This window comes from Bos indicus, chromosome 7 (genome assembly GCF_029378745.1).
Source record: "Bos indicus isolate NIAB-ARS_2022 breed Sahiwal x Tharparkar chromosome 7, NIAB-ARS_B.indTharparkar_mat_pri_1.0, whole genome shotgun sequence".
In the NCBI taxonomy this organism is placed as follows: Eukaryota; Metazoa; Chordata; class Mammalia; order Artiodactyla; family Bovidae; genus Bos; species Bos indicus.
In genome coordinates, this window is record NC_091766.1 from 12,580,772 (window position 1) to 12,596,379 (window position 15,608).

The 15,608-nt window shown below is 52.5% G+C and overlaps 1 protein-coding gene across 1 annotated transcript; it reads left to right on the forward strand.

The window, feature by feature from the left end:
* The first annotated feature begins 8 nt into the window (after positions 1 to 8).
* On the forward strand, positions 9 to 15,374 carry MAN2B1 (mannosidase alpha class 2B member 1). Its single transcript, XM_019964077.2, has 24 exons — positions 9 to 216; positions 890 to 992; positions 1,170 to 1,343; positions 1,728 to 1,921; positions 2,570 to 2,702; positions 2,923 to 3,068; positions 3,859 to 3,975; positions 7,069 to 7,154; positions 7,238 to 7,358; positions 7,438 to 7,516; positions 7,691 to 7,800; positions 8,055 to 8,162; positions 8,456 to 8,572; positions 9,386 to 9,532; positions 10,607 to 10,704; positions 10,790 to 10,907; positions 12,482 to 12,600; positions 12,681 to 12,782; positions 12,955 to 13,042; positions 13,218 to 13,298; positions 13,722 to 13,949; positions 14,390 to 14,545; positions 14,637 to 14,739; positions 15,139 to 15,374. Exons 1-24 carry the CDS (start codon positions 55 to 57, stop codon positions 15,246 to 15,248), a joined length of 3,000 nt encoding a protein of 999 aa, XP_019819636.2. The 5' UTR covers positions 9 to 54; the 3' UTR covers positions 15,249 to 15,374.
* The last annotated feature ends 234 nt before the right edge of the window (positions 15,375 to 15,608 follow it).

Consider the following 15,608-nt stretch of genomic DNA (forward strand, 5'->3'; position numbering starts at 1 on the left):
ACCCCGGTAGGTGGAGGCGGTGGCGGTGGCGGTGGCGGCGGCGGCTGCAGAGCCATGGTTGGTGACGCGCGGCCTTCAGGGGTTCGCGCTGGCGGCTGCCGGGGCGCGGTAGGATCCCGGACGAGCTCCCGCGCGCTGCGGCCACCGCTCCCGCCTCTCTCCTCCCTCTTCGTGTTGTTCCTAGCGGCGCCCTGCGCTTGGGCGGCGGGATACAAGGTGAGCGCGGCCCGCTAGCGGAAATGTACAAGAGCCATAGTGAAGCCTCCAGTAGAGTCGGAGGTGTGTGCGTGGGTCTGTTTTGTGGGTGCCCAGTGAATGGTTGCTAATATGACAGTGTGATCTGGTTCATGCTTTGTGTTACTGAGAAGACTGGCTGTGTTAGTCTGAGAATGGGGCTGTCTGTGTCTGTCTCTTGCTTCTGTGGATTGGCTTACCTGGACTTGGCAAGCATTTACACGAGCGGGCTGTGTGGTGGGGACTGGTTGAGAGTTGGGAGTCAGCTGCCTGAAGTTTTAACCTGACTTCTCCACTTGTGACCTTGGCCAAGTCACTTCACTTCTCTGATCCTCTGTATTCTCATCTGAAAACTGGAGATAATGTTGCCCTCAGGTCCCAGGGTGGCTGCTTGGTATTAACAAATGCTTAATAAACATGAGCTACTACTAGTGTTTTCCGAGGGCATGAACGAGAGGTGCTCTGAGAAGTTCTGTCAGTTGGGGAGTACATCTATGACACAACTATGTGTGTCCTTCTTAGGGGAGCCGATCCCCACCTGTCACTTGCTTCTAGATCAAGACTTACCTTATATCCTCCCAACCCCCCACTGCAGCCTGCCTCTTAACCTTGGGGTTACTGACAGAGTGAGTGTGTGTTTGGGGTCCCTGTGCAGACATGCCCGAAGGTGAAGCCGGACATGCTGAATGTACACCTGGTGCCTCACACACATGATGATGTAGGCTGGCTCAAGACGGTGGACCAGTACTTCTATGGCAGTGAGTAGAGGAGGGTGGGGAGTGACCCCTGGGACTCCCATGGTCCTGCGGAGCCCTTAAAATTCCTTTTCAGGCCTGGACAATCAGGGTCGGGGCAACACCCAGCTTGGGCTCCTGTGTCTAAGAATGTTTCCCTTGGCTTGCTGATTTCTGATTGCCTGACCCCTGTGCCCACAGTCTACAATAACATCCAGCCGGCGGGTGTACAGTACATCCTAGACTCCGTCATCTCTTCCTTGCTGGCGAATCCCACCCGCCGCTTCATCTATGTGGAAATCGCCTTCTTCTCGCGTTGGTGGCGCCAGCAGACAAATGCAACACAGAAAATCGTGAGGGAACTGGTGCGCCAGGGTGAGCCTCCCTTCAGGAAGTGAAAAGAGGAAGCCAAGCCCAGCTTCTATCTCTAGCACCCTGGCTTCTGAGATTTTATCACGCCATTTGCAGCCTCTATGTGGCTGCCGTTGCTGCTGCTGCTAAGTCGCTTCAATCGTGTCCGACTCTGTGTGACCCCATAGACAGCAGCCCACGAGGCTCCCCCATCCCTGGGATTCTCCAGGCAAGAACACTGGAGTGGATTGTGTTCCATAGCTCTCTTACACTGGCCTGAGAGTGACCCCTGACCCTTCTCCTCTCAAGCCTGGTCGTTTAGGCAGGTCTTCTCGTCCCTGGCATCACCAACCCTGGCGCCACTCCTGGCCCTGACAACTGACTTGGACTTTGCCCCTCCCGGCACAGGACGCCTAGAGTTTGCCAACGGTGGCTGGGTGATGAACGATGAGGCGACCACCCACTACGGAGCCATCATCGACCAGATGACACTCGGACTGCGCTTCCTGGAGGAGACGTTCGGCAGCGACGGGCGCCCCCGTGTGGCTTGGCACATCGACCCATTCGGCCACTCTCGGGAGCAAGCTTCACTGTTCGCGCAGGTTTTCAGATCTCTTGGGCCCGCCCCTTCATTCCTTCTGACTCCTCCTCTGTCATCCAAGCCCCGCCCTTTTCTGCAAGTTCACCCGAACCCGAACCAGGCCCTACCCCTGGCCCTCTCGCCACTTAAGACCCTGCCTCTTGGGTGACCTGTGAATCCCATTCTTTTTGCTCTGGCCTTGGCTCTGCTCTGTCCTAGCCTAGGTTGACCCTCATCACCTATTCCCATACACCCCGGCCTCCCTTGTCCAGCTGAGTCTTCCCCCTCCCCTGATTCCATCCAGTTTGCTCTGATCCTGGCTCTTGGCCAAGCTGGGTGGCTGGTTAGGGCCTGCGGTTTTTCAGCCAGCTTCGTTACCTGTGCCATGACCATCCCCCTTCCCTTGCTAGGCTGCGGAAAGGGGAAGGCCTCCTAGAGCTGGGGAAGGTGGAGGTGGGTTGTAGCGTTGGACTTGCTCCCTCCCGGCGCTTCCGCAGGGCTTCTGACCTTCCTCAGCCTTTGAAATGAACTGGAGGGCCTCGCTGGTCTTTGACTTGGTTTTTCTCCCTGTGCGTGAGAGGTTGGTGGTTGGTGATGAGAGGACCGGTCCCTTATGCATCCTGCCCTCTCTTGTTCTCCCATCCCACTCGTCATCCCTCCCCATCTCCAGATGGGTTTTGACGGCTTCTTCTTTGGACGCCTGGATTATCAAGACAAGAAGGTGCGGAAAAAGACGCTGCAGATGGAGCAGGTGTGGCGGGCCAGCACCAGCCTGAAACCTCCCACTGCCGACCTCTTCACCAGTAAGGTGGTAGAGTGGAAAGAGGGCCGCCCCCGTGCTCAGAAGGGCCCTGGGCTTGGTTTATGGTCTGCTATCATTGTCTTGAAATTCCTAGTAGTTTATGAACAGGGGCCCACCATTTGCAGTTTGCACTGGGCCTGGCAAATTCTGAAATCCATCCCCGGTGAGGCCTGGCAGGTCTAGGGGCCATGACCACCCCCTGAACCTAATGTGGTCCGCAGGTGTGCTCCCCAATATGTACAACCCACCGGAAGGTCTGTGCTGGGACATGCTGTGTGCCGACAAGCCGGTTGTGGAGGACACGCGCAGCCCAGAGTACAACGCAAAGGAGCTGGTCCGTTACTTCCTGAAGTTGGCCACTGACCAGGTAACCGGGTGTCCAGAACCTATGCCTCCAGTGTACACGCACTGGGCCCTTCCATCGGCCCAGACAATCCCTAGCACTTCCTCACCTTCACTGGGGGAAGGTAAAATTCCATTCACCATCACCATACCCTGCTCCTGGATTTGTGTGCATTTCTGATTAGAAAGGTGGAGCCCTTCGCCAGAGCACATCCCCACCATGTTTGCTAGACAGCATGGCACAGGACCTCAGTACCCATGTCTGGGTGGTAGGCCCAAGAGAATTCCTCAACCGCTTGTGGCTCTTTTTCTGTGTGTCCCTCTGCTCCCATGTGACACACTTCCACCCCTACCCCCCATGCCTCTGTGCACTCACATTCTTTTTATTTAAAAAAATAATTTTATTCATTTGTTTTTGGCTGTACTGGGTCTTTGTTGCTATGCGGACATTTTTCTAGTTTGGGCAAGTGGGGGCTACTCTCTAGTTGTGATACTTGGGCTTCTCATTACGGTGGCTTCTTTTGTTGTGGAGCATGGGCTCTAAGGCTCTTGGGCTTCAGTAGTTGCACCTCCCAGGCTGTAGAGCACAGGCTCGAGAGCGTGGTGCAGGGCTTAGTTGCTCTGAGGCATGTGGGATCTTCCCAGATCAGGGATCGAACCCATGTCTCCTGCATTGGCAGACAGAGTCTTTACCACTGAGCCACCAGGGAAGCCCTGTGCACTCACATTCTTGACCACATATATACCAAGACACAGCTGTCCACAGGGGTGGGCCAGGACACCCTAGCCTTAGGAAACCCCCATCTTGCCTGCAGGGTAAGCTCTACCGCACCAAACACACTGTGATGACCATGGGCTCAGACTTCCAGTACGAGAATGCCAACACGTGGTTCAAAAATCTTGACAAGCTCATCCAGTTGGTCAATGCCCAGGTGAGTGTGCCTGCCCCGTGGGCACTTGTATTTGTATCCCAGGGCTTTGGGTCACATACATTATCTATAGGTGCTACCTTAGTTTTCTATACTTTAATAAGCTACCACAAACTTAGTGGCTTAAAACAATAGCAAGGATATTACCTTACAGTTCTGTAGGTCACAAGTCTGACATGGGTCTCACTGGGCTAAAATCAAGATGTTAGCAGGGCTGTGTTCTTCTGGAAGCTCTAGGGGAAAGTCTCCTTGCCTCATCCAGCTTCTAGAGGCCGTCCACATTCCTTGGTTCATGGCATCCTCCATCTTCAAAGCCAGTAAGGTAGCAGCTGTCTGACCCTGCCTCTGTTATCATATCTCTTTTTTTCTCACTCTCACTTCTTTATCCTCCCTCTTCCACTTGAAGATAACTTTGTGATTACATTGGGCCCACTAGATAATCCAGGATAATGTTTTAAAGTCAGCTGATTAACAGCCTTAATTCTGCAGTTTTAATTCCCTTTTACCATGTAACCTAACAGTCACAGGTTGTGGGGAGCGGGACATGGACATCTTTGGGTGGCCATTATTCTGCCTACCAAGGAGGTGTTGTCGTGGCCCCTGTAAATGGCCTGTGGCAGTGTCAGCAGGCAGTCCCTCTGCCATTAGCACAGAACCTCATCTCCCCTCTCCCATCACTTCCATCCCCAGAATTGTCTACTGGCACCATCTTTAACGTCCTCACTTTTCACCACCTGCTGCACTGCTGTTTCACCAAAAACAGTTCTCAGCTATGTCACCAAAGGCCTTCCAGATGATATTTCCCAGTCGTCCCCAAGCCCCTGGTCTCTGAGGACCTTTCAACACCGTGACCACTTCCTCCTGCAAATACCTATGTTCCTGGGCTACTAGGAATTCATACTGTCATACTTGGTTTTTCTCCTGCTTTCTCGTTCACACACTACATTTTACTGGAGATGAAGTTCAAAGCCTGGCTTTGCCACTTACTGACTCTGTGACCTTGAGGAATGTTTTTCAGCACTCAGTGCCTCAATTTTCTTATCTAGGAAATAGGCACAGTGGTGGGTCCCACCTGATAGGGCTATTTTCTTTTAAAAAATTTTTATTGCAGTAGAGTTGATTTATAATGTTGTGTTAATTTCATGTGTACAGCAAAGTGAATCAGTTTTACATATACATATATCCACATTTTAAAATTTTTTTATTTTTGAGGCAAGGAATACAACCTTATTCAGAAATCCGTCTGAGTAAGAAGATGGCAGACTAATGTCTCAAAATAACCTTCTTGTCGAGGGCTGGATGCCAGTTTCTTTTATAGAGTCAGAGAGAGAAGCAATAAGGAACTAAAGTCAAAGGCATAATAGAGAGGGAGTAGCAGTATATCCACTCTGTTTTAGATTCTTTTCCCATATAGGTCATTACAGAGTATTGAGTAGAGTTCCCTGTGCTATACAGTAGGTCCTTATTAGTTATCTATTTTACATATAGTAGTTATGATAAGCCTATTGATGAAAGTTTAATGAGCTTGCATAGACCAGTAGAACAGCTCCAGGTAAATAAAAAATGTTAGTATTGTTTATTATTATTACTTGGGGCTGAAAAACTTCTGTTTCTTCTTTAAGACACCAGTTGCGATGTCTTTTTCTCCAGGAAGCCTTCACTAGGCCCTAGGTGGAAAGCTTGCTTTTTCCTCTGGGCTCACAGGAGTGCCCACAAATATCTGTGATGTTACATCTAGACTGAATGTAGTCAACTGACCAATCTCTCTCCTCTGCACTTGGCTATGAATTCCATGAAGGCAGGGCTGGCCGCTGGTTATAGATTGTGTCCACAATCCTGAGCATATTAAGGAATTGTTTGTTGAGTGAACATTGGGTGTAAATGTGTATGTGAGTATTTGTTCAGCGATGTATTAATAGAAATGTGTTTGCATATAAAGTCATGAAGTCCTATGCATTTCCCTCATTCACTCAAATGTTTATTTTTAAAATTGAAGTGTAGTTGATTTACAGGGCTTCCCAGGTGGCAGGCTAGTGGTAAAGAATCCACCTGCCAATGCAGCAGACATAAGGGACACAGGTTCTATGTCTGGGTCAGGAAGATCCCTTGGAGGAGAGCATGGCAACCCACTCTAGTATTCTTGCTCAGAGAATCCCATGGACAGAGGAGCCTGGTGGGCTACAGTCCATAGGATCAGAAAGAGTTGGACATGACTGAAGTGACTTAGCAAGCACGTAGCTGATTTACAATATTAATATTGTGTTAGCTTCAAGTATACACCAAAATGATTCAGTTATATCTATATATTATTTCAGATTATTTTCTACTATAGGTTATTATAAGACACTAAATACAGTAAATCATTGTTGCTTATCTATTGTATGTATAGTTTGTATCTGATAATCCCATACTCCTAGTTTATCCCTTCCCCCTTTCCTTTCCTGTTAGGTAAACATAAATTTGTTTTCTATACCTGTGAGGCTGTTTTCTACATAGATTCCCTTGTATTATTTTTTAGATTCCACATATAAGTGATATCATATGGTATCTGTCTTTCTCTGACTTACCTAAGTATAATGTTCTCCAGGTCATTCAAGTGTTTACTGAGCACCTACTGGGTACAAGGCACTGGGGACACAACTTGAGCAGAACAAACATCCTTTAATTCATGGAGGTCACCTTGTTCCTCTGCCTCCCTCAGTTGAAAGTGAGCCTTCATTCATTGTAACAGTTGTGTCATTTGGCAATAATCTTACAGTGCTGAGAAATTATTATTCCTGCCCTAGAATGTCATATTTCATTTCTCCATGCAAGTTTTAAGTAATAAAATTGGAATATTGAAAGTTTAGTAAAATCTCAGGTTTATTCTTGCATCCCTCAATTTCTCTCCAGGCCAGGCTGGTAATTAGCTTGGGCCAATGTTCATTTTCACACTTAGCCGTTGGTTTGTACTTAAACTGTGTATTTAAAAAAAGAGAGAAACTTTGAACCAACCGGGTGCATGAATGTGTGTGCCTGTGTTTGTGTGCATGTGCACACCTGTGGGCCCGCCCGGGAAGGGCTCCCGAGGGCTCACATAGGCACACCTCCCCTCAGCAACGGGCCAACGGGATCCGCGTCAATGTTCTCTACTCTACTCCGGCCTGTTACCTCTGGGAGCTGAACAAGGCCAACCTCAGCTGGTATTTGGGGGGACTGGGGAGCCTCGGGGGGTTGGCATGCCCTGTGGGTCGTGGCCCTGCCCCCAATGTCTCTGCTGCTGCAGGTCAGTGAAAAAGGATGACTTCTTCCCCTATGCTGATGGCCCCTACATGTTCTGGACCGGTTACTTTTCCAGCCGGCCTGCCCTCAAACGCTACGAGCGTCTCAGCTACAATTTCCTGCAGGTAGGTGGACGCCAGGCTCCAGGGGCTGGCCCAGGGGTCCTGACAGGACTGGTGCCCCAACATACCACCTGCTCCACAGGTGTGCAACCAGCTGGAGGCGCTGGCGGGTCCGGCAGCCAACGTGGGACCCTATGGCTCCGGGGACAGTGCACCCCTCAGTAGGTGTCGGCGGGCGAGGGGACAGCGGGGTGGGACTGAAGCTGGACTCCAGACTTCTACTGTCCCTTTCTTAAAGCCTATAAGAACCCAGCCTGCCAGACTTTTCGCATGTCCTTGGGGTCTGGGCCGAGAGTCCTGCGGAGACCTCACTTAGGCTCACCGTCTGGCTACAGATGAGGCGATGGCCGTGCTCCAGCACCATGATGCAGTCAGTGGTACCTCCCGGCAGCACGTGGCTAACGACTATGCCCGCCAACTTTCAGAAGGCTGGAGGCCTTGTGAGGTGTGAGGGTGGGGCCTGGGGGAGGCGGAGACAGGAAGGGACTGGACCTGGACACGGGGGCCGGGAGGTGGGGGGGGTCGGGGGGGTCGGACTTAGGAAGGGGCGTGGTCGAAAAACAGGCCGCCAAAAGGGCTCGTGGGGCGGGGCTTGTGAAAGGAGGGACGGAGAGAGGCAGGGGCGGGGCTGAGAGCGGGATCGCGAGGAGACCGTCAGGGGAGTCCAGAGTGGAACTTTTGCTTTACACGCCTCCCCAGGTTCTCATGAGCAATGCGCTGGCGCATCTCAGCGGCTTAAAGGAGGACTTCGCCTTTTGTCGCAAGCTCAACATCAGCATTTGTCCACTCACCCAGACAGCAGAGAGAGTGAGCCGGCCTGGAGCGGGAGAGGCGGGGCTGGGGGCAGGTCCCGTGGGTGGTGGGTGGAACGAGAACCAGAGAAACCTCTGGGCCCAGTGAAAAGGAGGAGGGGCTGATGGGCTCAGCTGGTTACTGAGCACTCTGGGGCAAGATATTTGAGGGCTCAGTGAAGCTGGGGCAGGACGGGGACCAATGCACCACTTGGAGGCTTGACTCACCCCAGGGACGTTGCTGCATACGTGGGTGGGTTTGCAGAAGGCCTGTTGTGACCTGTGTCGGCTCTGACCATCCCACCCCAGTTCCAGGTGATCGTTTATAACCCCCTGGGGCGGAAAGTGGACTGGATGGTGCGGCTGCCTGTCAGCAAACACGTTTACCTCGTGAAGGACCCCGGTGGCAAAATTGTGCCCAGCGATGTGAGCCCATTTCCACAAATATTCCTCCCTGTATAGCACACTTGATGAATACCTACCCCCTTGGAAACCTCCCCTCATGGGCATTTCTCCTTTACCCCCATGGACATTTCCCCTAAGATTATCTCCTCTACGGATGTCTTCTCCCATGGACCCCTCCCTTTCTTGGATATCTCCTCCTTCATGAATATTATCTGCCCATTACTGTCTCTTCCTCTAAATACTTTTCCCCTCTGCTCCTTTAAATCATACCCCCTTGGGAACATTCCTGCCCCTCGCCTATGAGTATCTCCCCCTTGTTAATATCTCCCTGTGAAAAAATTTCCTGTTTATGAATATTCTCCTCATCCTGAGGACCTCTCCCTCCTAACCACTTCCTCCCCCCAGAATCTGTTTTTCCCTCCTTCCCCTGTCTCAAGAGTCTCTTCCCACGCTTAACTCCCTCACTTCTCCCACTTCCTACAGTAGGTCCACCCTTCTGGTAGATTTCCCACCTTCTGAATCTTGGAATCTGTTTCTCTTTTTTTGGCCATGCAGCTGGCAAGATCTTAGTTCCCCCACCAGGGATCAAACTTGTGTCCCCTGCAGTGGATGTGGAGTCTAACCACTGGACTGCCAGGGAATTCCCTCTTTGCCATCTTTAACTCAGCATTTCTGACACTCCCACCCTCTCTGCCCAACACCTAAATTTCTTTTCCCCATCTGGCAGGTGTGACTCCTTGCCCTCCTCAAGTTTGACCCCTTCCTGTTTGTGTGGTGTGGCTTCATGCATGTCCTCCCAGCTTCTTGACTTGGTTTCTTCCTCCCTTACCTGAGGTGGTGACCATTCCCAGTTCAGACAGTCAGGAGCTGCTTTTCTCAGCCTTAGTGCCTGCCGTGGGCTTCAGCATCTACTCAGTCTCCCAGATGCCTAACCAAAGACCCCAGAAGTCCTGGTCCCGTGACTTGGTCATCCAGAATGAGGTGAGACCCTACTCAGACCCCCTTCCATTTCTGGGTGATAGTTTTGAGATGTGGCAGTAAGCCACATGGACTGTGGGTGAGTGGGCGTGAAGTTTATGGTCTTGTGTCATCAGTCCTCCACTGTATGTTCTCAGTGTCCTCTCTTGGGGCTCTTATGTCACCCTTGGGTGACACTTGATAGAAATGTCAGAGCTGATGGAGGTATGGGTTTGCAAATTCAGTGAGGTGTGTCAGAGACGTGGAGGAGGTAGCTGTGTGGTCATTTGGGGTAAGAGAGATCCAGTCAGGCAGGGAGCACCCTCAGGTGGAAGGGTGTTGGGTGTTCAGAGAACACTCATTGTGTCGGAAGCCAGGTATTGGGGATGGGGGCAGGTGACAAGTCAGATCGTGTGGGCCTTAAGGGCCAGCAGAGGGGAGGACTCTTTTACTATGAAGGAATCACAGGAGAAACGGTTGCATTAAGGCTGTTGTGGGTCCTAGCATTAGCCTTTGTGGGTCCCTCCTTCCATAGAAAAATGCTAAAAATTATATTTCATGATAGTATGGATATGAATATGAATAGTAACCATGCAGACTTTGACCTGATGTATTCATTATTACTTCATTCAAGTTTTCTTCTGATCCTAAAAGAAATGGAGATTTATACATTTCTATGGGCCCTAAAAATCTTGGGTCCTGGCCTTGTGGTTCCTCTTTCAGTTGCACAAGCAGCCTGGGTCCCAAGCAGATGGAGAAGGAAAGGCCATGGAAGTGGGGGAGAAGTGGTCAGATTGAGGATAAGGTAGAAAATGGAGCTGTTAGATTTGCTACCAGTGATGCACAATGAGAGAGAGAGAGGAGGGAAGGGTGGGTGGACCTTATTTTCCCCACCAGGGATTGAACACTCTCCTTCTACCATGCAAGCTGTGAGTCTAAATCACCCGTCTGCCAGGGAATTCCCACTTTGCAGTCTTTAATTCAGCATTTCAGACATGCGATCCTTCCTGCCCAACACCAGTGTTTGCTCCTGAGCCCTGGGAAGAGCCATTGGTTGAAGTGATGGTCATTAATGTCTGTCCACCCTTTTCTCCCCAGTACCTCCGGGCTAGGTTTGACCCTAACACAGGGCTCTTGATGGAGTTGGAGAACCTGGAGCAGAATCTCTTGCTGCCTGTTCGCCAAGCCTTCTACTGGTGAGAGAGGACCACCAGGTCAGGGGGTGGGGTGTGTGAACAGAGCTGAGGTCCCTTGTCTGACTCTCACCTGCCCTGGCCCTAGGTACAACGCCAGTACAGGTAACAACCTAAGCTCCCAGGCCTCCGGTGCCTACATCTTCAGACCCAACCAGAACAAACCACTGTTCGTGAGCCACTGGGCTCAGACCCACCTTGTGAAGGTCAGGGGGCTGAGAGTGGGCACTTGGGGACAGGGCGTGCAGGCTGGGGTGCATGTGGAGCGTGATGTGCCTTGTGAGGGGTGGTGGGGAGAATTTACATCTCCAATAGATAAGAAGGCTAAGACCAGAGGGGAATACTTGAGGATTTTCACACAGGGTTGATAATCACAGCTGGTTGTATGACAGTTACACATGGAGGCCCATAGAAAGGCATTTCACATCTGTCGTGGGGATCAGGAGTGTACTTAGCTTTGAAATTGGTGGTAGGCTGTTCCCATTTGGCCCCTGAATGCACAGAGTCAGGTGTAACTGCCTGAAAATTTCATTAGGGATCTGCGATAGGAAGGGATTTTATCTAGGGTGATTTGAGGGTTCACACTTGGATAAGGTTTGGGTGATTCTCACCTAGAATGGATATCTGAGGGTGCATCTGGTTGGAATCAGGGGCTCATGCTTGCAGGTTTCCTGAGGCCTCTCACTGATGTTTCCTCTTAGGGAGGGAGTGGGGCAGGTAATGGCAAGTCTCACATGAGTGAATACCTGCATACCTGGGTCACTGTGTTAGGATACAGTTTTGCCTGTTGTAACAGAGTTACTCAAATAACCATGCCTAAAACAAGATGGAAGTTTCTTTTCATCTAATAGAAAGTTTAGGCAGGTGGAATGATCCAATAATCATCTAGGTCCCTTCTATCTTATTTTTTATTATTTTGGCTGAGTTGCACATGGCATGTGGGATATTAGTTCCCCAACCAGAGATTGAACCTGTGCCCCCTGCAGTGGAAGTGCAGAGTCTTAACCTCTGAACTTCCAGCAAAGTCCTCCTTTCTAACTTATTGCTCTGCCTTCTGTACATTCACCTTCCACTTCATGGCCCAAGATGGCTGCTCAAGCTCCAACCATCACATTTACATTTGAGCCAGTGGAGGAGAAGAAGGGGCAAGGAACTTTGTTCATAACACTTTGATCAGTTTCCAGTAGGCAAACATGGTCACACAGCTACTGCAAGCCTCAGGGAAGACTGAAAAATACAGTCTATTCCAGGAAGCCATGTGCAAAGCTAGAATCCTATTCTAAGGAGGGGAGATAGGTAATGGTGGGCTTCCCAGGTGGCACTAGTGGTAAAGAACCCACCTGCTAATGCCGGAAACATAAGAGATGTGGGTTCGATCCCTGGGTTGGGAAGATCCCCCGGAGGAGGGCATGGCTACCCACTCCAAGTATTCTTGCCTAGAGAATCCCATGGACAGAGGAGCCTAGTGGGCTATAGGCCATAGGGTTGCAGAGAGTTTATATACAACTGAAACGACTTAGCACACATGCACGGGCAGCAAGAATGTATGCCACACTCAAAAAAACTTACATGGCAATGACTGAGGTATAAAGTCATTTGATGTTTGATGACTAGGCATCAAACCTAGGCAGGTAGGGAAGGTGGGCTGGGCTCCGAAGCTATTAGTGGGGTTGACCCTGACGTAGGCCTTTGTGATCTTCACAGCTGGGGTGGACATTTGCAGGGCTCACCTTTGCTCAGGTGCACGCTTACACCTGCCCCCACTCCCGTGTGCCCACAGGCGTCCTTGGTGCAGGAAGTACACCAGAACTTCTCAGCCTGGTGTTCCCAGGTGGTTCGCCTGTATCCCAGACAACGGCACCTGGAGCTAGAGTGGACAGTGGGGCCAATACCTGTGGGGTGAGCGGGGCTGGGGGCTGGGGGAAGGGCAAAGTGAGGTTAAAGTGAAGCTCACCACCTTGCCATCCCATTGGGTATAGAGACGGCTGGGGGAAGGAGGTCATCAGTCGCTTTGACACTGCATTGGCGACACGCGGACTCTTCTACACTGACAGCAATGGCCGGGAGATCCTGGAGAGGAGGTGGAGAGACTGGGGGCACCGAGGGGTGGTCTGTGGTGTGCTGGGGCCCAGGGCAGTGAGGGGGCATCTGCTGATCCTAATGACTGTGGGAGGGAGAGGATGAAGGAGGAGTGGGTGAGTGGGGAGAAGGGAGCCAGACTCCAAGCCTGATCAAATCCTAACCCCACCCCAGGCGGAATTATAGACCTACCTGGAAGCTGAACCAGACTGAACCCGTGGCTGGAAATTACTATCCAGTCAACAGCCGCATTTACATCACGGTACCCATCCCCCACCCTGCTCCCCACCTTTTCCTGACACCCCTTTACAGAGCGGACTTCACCTGTTCTTGACATCTCCCAACTGTCCTCAGCAGTCTCCACCATCCCTGTGGGGCCTGCCTGGGAGCCGGGGCTGGCCAGCAGTGCAGCCCCTCACTCACCCTTTACCCCTCAGGATGGGAACATGCAGCTGACTGTGCTCACTGACCGGTCCCAGGGGGGCAGTAGCCTGAGAGATGGCTCCTTGGAACTCATGGTTAGTGGTCTGAGCCCCCATCTAAGTCAGGGTCCTTCCACCAGTTCCCTTCCTGCCCTCTACAGGACCTTGAAGCCAGTTTCTTTTGCTAGGTGCACCCCTTTGTTTGTGGTCCCCGCTAAGCTGAACCCTCCATTCCTCTGTGAGACATTCACTCCGTGCTTTTATCCAATCCCTACCCAAACTTCCGCTCCAGGCCCTGATTTACCCTATGCACGCCCGCATTAGATCCTTACCGCCGTCTGCCCTAGCCCGTTGTTAGGTCGGATCCCCACGTTTACTGGGGATCCCTTACGTTCCCTTCGTCGTCACCCGTTTCCCCCAATATTTTTTTTTTCCCTTGAAATCCCCACGTACTTTCACCCAGTTTCCGGCCCAGAAATTGGCTACAGGAACCCTCACTCTTGGCCACTCTCCCCGCAGGTGCACCGAAGGCTGCTGAAGGACGATGCACGCGGAGTTGGGGAGCCGCTGAACAAGGAGGGGTCGGGGCTTTGGGTGCGAGGACGTCACCTCGTGCTGTTGGATAAGAAGGAGACTGCGGCCGCCAGGCACCGGTTACAGGCGGAGATGGAGGTCCTGGCCCCGCAGGTGGTGCTGGCTCAAGGTGGCGGCGCGCGGTATCGCCTCGAGAAAGCCCCACGCACGCAGGTGAGGAGGCGCGGCAGAAAGAGGACCCTAAGAACGCCTGCGGAGGGAGGGGCGGAGTTGAGGGCGGGTTTTCCTAGGTTTAACTGAGACCCACCTCGCCTGTTCCTACTCGTCCTGGGGTAAGCGAATCCCGTTCGCTTAGCTCAGCGTAGTCTCGGTCCAACCCTCTCGCCCACTCAACTTCTCCAACAGCGTCTCTCTCCTGGCTTCATCCCAATCCTAACTCTGTCAGGGGATGAGAACGGTTCTGCCGCTAACCTGGCACCGCCGGGTCCCCTCATTGGCTCAGTCTTCCCAGTCCTGGCTGAGCCCCGCCTCCTGAGCACGGCCAAGGCCCGCCCCTCCGCGCTGAATCTCCGCCTCCTGAAGCCTCTCAGCCCCGCCCCTCCCGGCTCAGCCCCGCCCCTCCCGGCTCAGCCCCGCCCTGCTCTTTCCCTCAGTTCTCTGGGCTCCGCCGCGAGCTGCCACCCTCGGTACGTCTGCTCACATTGGCCCGCTGGGGCCCGGAGACGCTGCTGCTGCGCTTAGAGCACCAGTTCGCCGTAGGGGAGGACTCGGGCCGGAACTTGAGCTCCCCGGTGACCCTGGACTTGACGGTGAGGATAGAGATGGGAAGCAGACTGGGGAGAGGAGGGAGGGGAAACCCCGCTTTGTCCCAACGCATCCGGGCCCCTTCACTGCCCGCAGAACTTGTTTTCCGCCTTCACCATCACCAACCTGCGGGAGACCACGCTGGCGGCCAACCAGCTCCTGGCCTACGCCTCCAGGCTCCAGTGGACAACGGACACGGGTAGGAGCCTGCCCGGAGCGGGGTGGCGGCCGGGGGTCCGGGGGGGGGGGGGGGAACGGGTCAGTGTGGGAGGTGCGGGAATGTTGACCGGGTCCAGGTATAGAGCTTGGAGGGTCGGAGTCAGTCGGTGTTCAGATTTAGGTTAGGGGTTTAAGGGAGTGATGTGGCTTGACAGTCCTTGAGGGTGGGACTTGTGGGTGTGAGGACAGTGCCCAGACACTGGGGAGAGATTTGAGCATCTGGGGGTGGTATCTAGGCTCTGGCAAACAGTTGAAGGGTCTGGGAGTGAGGGCCTGGGGAAAGATTTAAAGTGGTATGTCTGTGTTCAGGGGAGGGCGCACAGAGGATGTTAAGGCGGAGGAAGTCTGCATCCCTCACTTCTCCCCTCCACCTCCCCAGGCCCCACACCCCATCCTTCTCCTTCCCGTCCGGTGTCCGCCACCATCACGCTGCAGCCCATGGAAATCCGTACCTTCTTGGCTTCGGTCCAATGGGAAGAGGACGGCTAGACCCACTGGATACAAGACTACTGGCTCCGAGCCTGAGTTCTCTCTCCGGGGGCGGAGCCAACTCTCCCCCTTGTTGCTCTTACTACCACCAATGAAAGCCATTAAAATGTCACTACCGAGACTCAAGTCAAGGTGTGACTGAGTGTGGGTTTCCTTTTTTTTTTTTGAGGGCAGTGGAATTTATGACCTAGAAAGGTCAGCAGGGGCTTCCCAGGTGGCACAGTGGTAAGAATCTGTCTGCCAATGCAGGAGACATGGGTTCAATCCTGGGTTGGGAAGATCCCTGGAGTAGGAAATGGTAACCTGCTCTAGTAGTCTTGTCTGGAAAATTCCATGGACAGAGGATCCCGGCTGGGTACA